Genomic DNA, 8,562 nt, shown 5'->3' on the forward strand with positions numbered 1-8,562 from the left:
GGGCAGGATGGGGACAGATGGTGCAGGATCATGGGACAGATGGGGCAGGATGGAGATAGATTGTGTTTATTTTATTACTGATCACTATTGTAGTATTCAGTCACTATGTGGTGGTAATATGTTGTCCGGCCATTGTGTGATGGTATTTGTTCCTTGTATGTGCTATTATTTGGTCACTATGGTGGTAATATGTGATCTGGTCATGGTGTGGTGGTATTTGTTCCTTGTATGTGCTATTATTGGTGATCATATTGTGGTAATATGTGGTCCGGACATGTTGTGGTGGTATTTGTTCCTTGTATGTGCTATTATTTGGTCACTATGTGGTGGTAATATGGTGTCTGGTCATGGTGCCATGGTATTTGTCCCCTGAATGTGGTATTTGTCATTTTAAAAATAAATAAAAATATACCTAAATTGTATTGGATATTTTAACAAATGTTTAGTAGGTTAGAGTAGGGTAGGGCCCGACCTTGTCATGGTGGCGTCTTTAAAAATCTTTTGACTGTGGACAGTTCGAGGGGTGGAGGCAGGGCTGGGGTGGAGCCTGGGCAGAGTCTCAAGGGGGCCCCGAAAATTTTGCCAGTATGGGGCCCCGAAATTCCTAGTGGCAGCCCTGCCAGCATTATCACAAGCCAGACCCCACAGTGATGATCAATCATAGGGTGGTGGGTTCTGGATTTAGTATTGTGTAGTATGTGTCTTGTATTTGGTGTTCGGAAGAAATGTCAGTACTATACCCCATAATAATAATCTACTCACACGTCTGAGTGTTTTGTGCTGGTCTCTAAAGAACAATCTGGAGATGGCTCGTGATCTTCATTGCTCATCATCCTGGTATTGGTTGCATATACCTAAAATACACAGAGTAAAATTAAATGTATATACAGTAGTTTAAAACTATTTTTAGTTATAGTTTTGTGGATTTACTGATCACATACTTACCTTAGAAAGTCTTTCAGAAGATGATACATAGTTTAAGCTTTCTGGCCAATCACTGACTTCACTTGTGTCACCCTCATCTGAATCCATATGTTTGGGTCGCCAAAAGCCAGCTACAAAGTATAAGTATTATCAGAGATTATTAATATTATCACAAACAGTCACCATGTTATTAATAATAATATTGGGAACATATTGTCACATAAAATGAAAGACAAGACAAATGGCAGCTTTAACCAGATGTCGTATCATTCTACTTACTGTCAAAGTAGCGGGTGTCCTCCTCTGACTCAAGAGTTGGACAATACAGTATATACTGATTTTGAAGGTTCTCAAAATTTAACCCACTCAGGAATGGATGACTCTTGATCTTATTTGCTCCTCCTGGAAAAGGAAGACAAGAAAAAAGTGATCCAGACAATGAAAGGAAGACTGTACATGTTATTCTAATCTAAACTGAAGACATAGCAGAGCCAAAATATACTATAAGTCATAGCAAGAAGAATGGGGAATAGACAAGAAGGTAAAGCAGAGACCTTGGTGCTGATCCTTATGGAAATTATCCATTTGTCAGGTCACAGAGGAGTTGTAAGTCATTATTAATACTACTATATACATTACCTGTCCCGAGTCTATGTGTTGGATCTTTTCTGAGCAGCTGAGTCATGAAGTCTTGAGCATCAGGATAATCAGTGGAATTTTGAATTTTCGAAGTGATGTCATCTGTTGTATAAAAAGTAAATATTACAGAAAAGAAAGTCTCTAGCTTTTCTATCATTTTAAAGAAATTATTAAAAACAGCAAGTAACTAAACCAAAGAATGAACCTAACAACTGAACCAAATTACTATGGCATTACACAGCATTCAGATTATTTTACTTACCCTTGATGATGCTCTTGAAAATATCTTTTTTGCATCTTCCGTTAAATGGCACTTGGCCGGTTAGAAATTTATATAAGATGATCCCTATTGCCCACCAGTCAATGGGTCTTCCATAGCCCTCCTGTAAGATGACTTCTGGGGCTACATATTGATAGGTGCCAGTTATCTGGAAACCAACAGAACAAGGAGAAGATGATCAATGAAAATAACTGTGACAAATAATATCAGTGGAAGAGTTTTCTATGTGAGAAAATATCAGAGAAGCAGAAATAGATCAGATCTGTAAAGAGTAAGTTTTTTATGTATAGCTAACCCCATCATCATGGAACTCTCTGGTGATGTCTTTAGTTGGAGCCTTGTAAATGTCTGATGTTGGTCTCATGAGTCCGAGTCTTGAAAGCCCAAAATCGGTGACTTTGATATGTCCAGTTGATGATAGAATGAGGCTGTGAAAGAAAAGATATTGTCAGCCCTAAGTAATAACCCATAGACTGTATACCAAACTATAACTGTCTTTCCCTTTATTATACTGCTGTATTCACTTACTTTAAAGGCTTCAGGTCTCGATGAACCACACCATAGCTGTGCAGATATTCCACAGCAAGAACCGTTTCTGCAATGTAGATGCGTGCCAAGGCGAGGGGAAAAGGACCATAAGACTTTATGAGCCTTTCACAGTCTCCTCCTAGAGCAGAAAGCAAATATGACAGGTGAGGGTTTGTTACAATGTAAATTACACATGATGAGTGTGAATGAGAAATAAGCTGAGACATTGGGGCAGGGAGTCAATCATAGAGATACACTGTGTGATGTAGAGCGTATACTGTATACTGCAGAGTAGTCCTATACAGAAAGAGAGCTCAGATCTGCCCCCTGCTGGTAACCTCTTACATTGCACTGTCAATCTCGGACATTGGCATTTACAGCAGGTGACCTGGAGGCGAGCTGCTCTATGCTCTCATCGCCCCCATTCCATGTTAGTGGTTTGCTATGGCTGCTGAGTGTCTGCGGAGACTACGTACTATCCTTGCCATTATGGTACTTCTGTGAAGGTCAGTGTGTAGCTTGGCTTCATAGGGGACCAAGATTTTCACCATATTCTGCAATACCCATGTTGCAGTACATAGTAAATATGATTATATTAATAATTATAATAATATAATATATAATATATTCAGGTCCCTTATGGAGACTAAAAAATAAAATAATAATAAAAATATTGGGGGAAAGAAAATTAAGTATAAAAATCACTTTTTTTCATTCAAAACAAATAATAATAAAAAAATAAGCTCAGATGGAATTGTAGTGTTTTTGTTGCCCCGACATCATAAAAGAATGCAGTAAGAAGCAATGAAAATGATTATCTGTCAGAAAGATGTAATCCTCCTAAACTGTTCTTATGAGCATGTAGAGTAATGAAACATAAATACATTGGGACCTTTATATATTTAAGCAGATATGGGCCGGATATAGATACAATGGATAGGTCTTACCTGCTTCAAAGTCCATGACCATACACAGATGGTGTTTAGTTGGGAAGGAACAAAACGTGGAGACAACAAAGGGACAATCGGAGAATATTGCGATATCCCTTTCCAGATAGGCCATTTCAAGATAGAATGGATGATCCAGTTCGCTCCTGGCTTGTTTCTTCATGGCGAATACCTTGTTTGTGTCTTTATGACGCACTAAGTGGACGGCCCTGTAGAGGAGAAAAATCCATAATTTATACTGAATTCTTACAGTCTGTCTATATGTCAAAAGATCTTCTGTACTAATAGTTAATAGTAGATGTACGGCCGTCACTAGAAATCAATGTCTGGAAATGCACAAAATAACTCAACATGAATGATCACTTATGGGAGGTTCTCATCCATATCACATCCTAACTGAGCTGAATAGTGTTCACTAGATGTGGACTAGATGACTAGATGTAGATTAGATCTAGTGCACAGTGGTGTCTATAACAACAACAGATCACCAAACAAAAAATAAGCCCTAACAAAGCTCTAACGGACAAAAAAATGTCACAGGTCCTGGAAAACAGTAACATTGACAGTAGATGTGGACTCATATACAGGAACTTCTCTAAGGCAGGACATATAGACAGAGGCATCATCAGAAGGAATTTGGGAAGAATGTAGGTTATACATAAAGCTCACCCATAAGATCCACTGCTGATCTCTTTGATCTGGGTATAGTCGCTCTTACTTGGTTTTCTCATAGGGTTCAATGATCTGATCACGGCCTAGAAGAATAAGAAATGACAATGAGACATAAAAGTTGCAGGAAAATAAAAGCTGCAGATGCAGGAACTTCTCTCCATTATGTCCCTGCTGATTACACTGTAGCAGATGTAGAGGACATGATACAAGCAGGACACTCCCCAGACACTATTATATTATAGGGATATCCTCCATACACATATATCATTGTACTGCAGGGGATGGTAAGGGACATCACACAGAGGAGACAGGAATAATAATAATAGGTCCAATCTACATTAAGAATAGAGGTAACCCGCTGTCCTATGGGGTGTAACATGTGATGTGTAATTCATACCCCGTTATCGGATGATATACAGATGTTGTCTCTGATACTTACACTGGCAGATTCGGGGATCTCTGGTATCTCAGGTATTCCACCGTCAGCAGTTGCCGGCTCAGTTGTCTCTAAAATAATGATAAAATAATGAGACATCATGTATTAGATGATATCAATACTTAATACATAACACATCGATATAAGGAAGGAAAGACAAGTAAATGGTATAATACTAGTTATATGGATATTCTGCACATACTGCATATAATTATGGCACACCCATTGATAGATATACTCTACCATAAATGTGTGATTGTTCGGGATCTGACAAGGACTTGAATGGAGACCCTGTGAGGTTCTTTGTGCATTTTGGGGCTGAGAAGATCCCAGAAGAGAGAACCAGAGGGGTTTTCAGAATTGCATGAGCCCTCTCCATTATAGTCTATAGGAGGTCCAGGAGCCGTCTCCGGCCTCATACAGAGGGTGAAGAGTAAATTTATATATTATATAATAGCTAGGAGGATACCCCTGTATTAAAACTTAGCTTTTAATAATGACATCTAAAACAATAAATTTAACTGACGCAAACCAAAAACAAGTGCTCATGTGAACCAGTGCTCAAACAGTAAAATTGGTTGGATCTCACCAATGGTAGCAGAGCGGAATGCCTCTCCAATAGTAGTAGACGTATGGTCACCATAGATAATCTCCCAGGATCTTTACCTGGAGGTCCGTAGTCCACATATAGGGATGGGTGTGGGGTAATATCTTTCTTCCCTGTAAAACCCGTTCAAGCTCCTGTCCTGACAAGGACAGGCCTCAAGTGGTCCCTATCTATGGACTCCACCAACACTTGGACCATAGCGTATTTCTCCCAACGCGTTTCATAACCAATAACGGAGACTCATCAGGGGAGCAGATATGCTAGTACTCAGCTGGCCAATAGTCCAATGAATGTGCAATAATAGTCTTTCTCAAAGCTGGGACCTGCAGTGGCTAGGTACCCATGGGTACCTAGCCACTGGTTCACATGAGCACTTGTTTTTGGTTTGCGTCGGTTGAGTTTATTGTTTTAGATGTCATTATTAAAAGCTAAGTTTTAATACAGGGGTATCCTCCTAGCTATTATATATTGTTGACCCTGAGGGTGGAATAATAGTGGTGACTAATTCACACTATAGCTAATTATATAATACATTTATATATTCTCTGGTGTCTCCATAATATTAATGTTTGTAAGAATACGAGATGATCAGCTTACCTTCAATCAGATCAGTTTTTAGCCCTGGCTCACTGGTATTGGGGTCAGCGATATTTCGTTGTTGCCCCTTTTTGGAGTCACCGTCCGGTGTTTCCTAATGGATATAATACGTACAATTAATATAACTTTCACAAATACTAAATTACCGTACACAAAAGACAGAAAGGACTAAATCTGGATTTACATAATTGTGGAATTGCGTGGACTATATACAGCCGCTCCGTCCAGTAAATCCACATTAATATATAAGGGACTTGTATATACAACAGTTCACCAATAACATCTATTACCAGAACTGCAGCATTTACAAGAAGGAAGATAAAGCGAGACAGATGTGATATGAAAGGTCCGCACCACTGAGTACAGCTCAGACTGTCACCACAGAGGATGGAGCAGAGACAGGCGGCCATAAAATATCCTGTACCTGCCTGGAGCGGACAGGGAGGCTTCTAAAATGAGAAATGTGACAATCTGCTATATGACTAGTAATCTGGAGAAGATCAGACAAGAAAGACATGAGATATAGAAGATGACGGATTCTTACCAAATGCTTCAGTGAGCGGGCTATATACTCTAGTACATCCAGGAACTTTTGGGCCAGTTGTTTAAAAAAGGCCAGATCTCCACTCTGGGATCTTTCTTCTGCCTATAAAAATGGAAAAAGACAAAAAAGGAAAATCATGAGAGAAAGTAGAGAATATAGGACATTATTTAAGTCACCATTTTACTCCTGCAATCTACAGCTACAATTAATACATATATGGATATTTCGTATAAGCGATAAATTGCTTTTGGCCAAAATACATATTTCATGTAAAGAAACTTGTATTTTATAAATATTATTCTTTATTATTTTATGTGCTTTGCCCAGACTGTCTGTTACTTACCTGTTGTACTAATGTCCTGATGTTCATCTGTAAATGCTCAAGATATTCTGAGCTTATACGACCTCGGTGGTATTTGGTCAGGCAGTCGCTCACTAGCACCATAACCAGCCGGTAAGTGAAGCTGAGGACGCCATCGGGTAGTGGTAGCACAATGTCAACGGCATAGGTGGTAAGAATCCCCTGGAGTAGTGCCAACACCTCACGTTTATCTGAAGAAATTCCAGACATTTCTAACAAATCCAAGCGCAGTCAGTATATCACCAGCTTCGCAGCCAATCACTGACAACACTGACACCTGGGCAGTAAGCACTCGGGTAAGTAGTGGCAGCACATTATGATGTCATCATGGAATCTCATGGTGGAATGTTAACATTTCATCAGTGACATCATCATGGAATCCGGGGATGGAATCTTAACTCATTTACAACTTTGAAAGTATAGGTACATCCAAGGTCGTGTCCCTGTCTTTTTTAGGCAGCTCCAGAGCCTGCATCTCTACCCGCACATGACAGTTGATGTGATCAGCTGTCATGTCCTGCAAACAGATACAGATGGATTTCAGCTGTCAACTACTAAATGCCGCTGTCAATAACTGACAACAGCATTTAAGACGTGCTGATCGAAACCGTGTCACAAGTCTCGCTCCTCAGTGCCCTTGTCACATGATTCTGGGGTTGCGATGGGTGGTCATGACAGCCGGGGGTCTGCAGAAGACCAGTGTGTCTGTCCATTGATCATCTTTTATGAACACCGACTCATGCCCGGCGTTCAGATTTTTTTTCCACCACTTAAGTAAAAAGAACCTATACATGTTTGGTATCTGCATTCTCGTACTGACCTGTAGAATCATATCACCAGGTCAGTTTTAGCATTTAGTGAACATTTTAAATAAAACAAAATTGTGGAATTGCACTTTTTTTGCAATTTCACCGCACTTTAATTTTTTTCCCATTTTCCAGTACAATATATATAATCTATGGTTTCATTTAAAACTACAACTCGGCCTGCAAAAAACAAGCCCTCATAGGCTATATTGATGATAAAACAATGTTATGGCTCTGAGAAGGGGAGAAAAAAAACAAAAGCACAAAGGTGGTGAAGGGGTTAAAGAGGCGTCTCACCATAAAAGGAAGTTGCCTAGCAACATTCTAGTAACAATTAAGGTGGCAACATTATGGGCTGAGCATCAGAACCATAATCAGAGAAAGAGGGAAAACCATGGCTTTACTCTTCTGATCAGGATTTTATATCCGTCTCCCCCCAAAAAATTATTTTAAACAGGATTTGGATACTAAATATTCTTTACATGTGTAAACATTTACTTTTTTTTTTACATATTGTGACCAGGGTGGACTGGGAGTAAAATTCAGCCCTGGCATTTTAGAGCACGCAGGCCCACGCTATCACCGCCCCTTCCCCAGCTTGTATTTTATGAATATTATTCATTATTATTTTATGTGCTTTGCCCAGTTTGTTACTTACCTGTTGTACTAATGTCCTGATGTTCATCTGTAAATGCTCAAGATATTCTGAGCTTATACGACCTCGTTGGTATTTGGTCAGGCAGTCGCTCACTAGCTTCATAACCAGCCGGTAAGTGAAGCTGAGGACGCCATCGGGTAGTGGTAGCACACTGTCAAGGGCATAGGTGGTACGAATCTCCTTGAATAGTGCCAACACCTCACGTTTTTCTGAAGAAATTCGAAACATTTCTAACAAATCCAAGCGCAGTCAGTATATCACCAGCTTCGCAGCCAATCACTGACAACACTGACACCTGGGCAGTAAGCACTTGGATAAATAGTGGCGGTGCATTATGATGTCATAATAACGGAATCTTGTGGAGGAACGTTAACATGTCATCAGTGATGTCATCAAGGAATCTGGTGATGCAATCTTAAAGGGACATCTCACCATAAAAGGAAGTTGCCTAGCAATAATTAACGTGGCAACACCATAGGCTGAGCATCTGTTTCAAACTCAGGCATAGAGGGAAGAACCATGGATTTGATCAGTGAGGCCGGCTTTTAGGGTATGTGCACACG

The 8,562-nt window shown here is 39.8% G+C and overlaps 1 protein-coding gene across 9 annotated transcripts in view; it reads right to left on the reverse strand.

Annotated features, from left to right (window-relative positions):
* Window positions 1-8,273, reverse strand: part of LOC143781770 (microtubule-associated serine/threonine-protein kinase 4-like) — a 61,921-nt gene extending 53,648 nt beyond the window's left edge. For 8 of the 9 annotated variants that reach the window (XM_077268586.1, XM_077268585.1, XM_077268583.1 and 5 more), the window contains exons 1-13: window positions 6,518-6,977; window positions 6,175-6,276; window positions 5,631-5,724; window positions 4,430-4,497; window positions 3,988-4,073; window positions 3,319-3,527; window positions 2,372-2,510; window positions 2,139-2,271; window positions 1,826-1,991; window positions 1,564-1,665; window positions 1,204-1,326; window positions 946-1,055; window positions 763-854 (exon numbers count right to left, since the gene is read on the reverse strand). In XM_077268586.1, coding sequence (XP_077124701.1) covers window positions 763-854; window positions 946-1,055; window positions 1,204-1,326; window positions 1,564-1,665; window positions 1,826-1,991; window positions 2,139-2,271; window positions 2,372-2,510; window positions 3,319-3,527; window positions 3,988-4,073; window positions 4,430-4,497; window positions 5,631-5,724; window positions 6,175-6,276; window positions 6,518-6,745 — 1,652 coding nt within the window. In that variant the 5' untranslated portion in view covers window positions 6,746-6,977. Of the gene's footprint in view, window positions 1-762; window positions 855-945; window positions 1,056-1,203; window positions 1,327-1,563; window positions 1,666-1,825; window positions 1,992-2,138; window positions 2,272-2,371; window positions 2,511-3,318; window positions 3,528-3,987; window positions 4,074-4,429; window positions 4,498-5,630; window positions 5,725-6,174; window positions 6,277-6,517; window positions 6,978-7,999 lie in introns of those variants that run through there. The other variant, XM_077268580.1, reaches the window with a different exon arrangement.
* Between the last annotated feature and the right edge of the window lie 289 nt (window positions 8,274-8,562).

Source organism: Ranitomeya variabilis, chromosome 6 (assembly GCF_051348905.1).
Source record: "Ranitomeya variabilis isolate aRanVar5 chromosome 6, aRanVar5.hap1, whole genome shotgun sequence".
Classification (NCBI taxonomy): Eukaryota; Metazoa; Chordata; class Amphibia; order Anura; family Dendrobatidae; genus Ranitomeya; species Ranitomeya variabilis.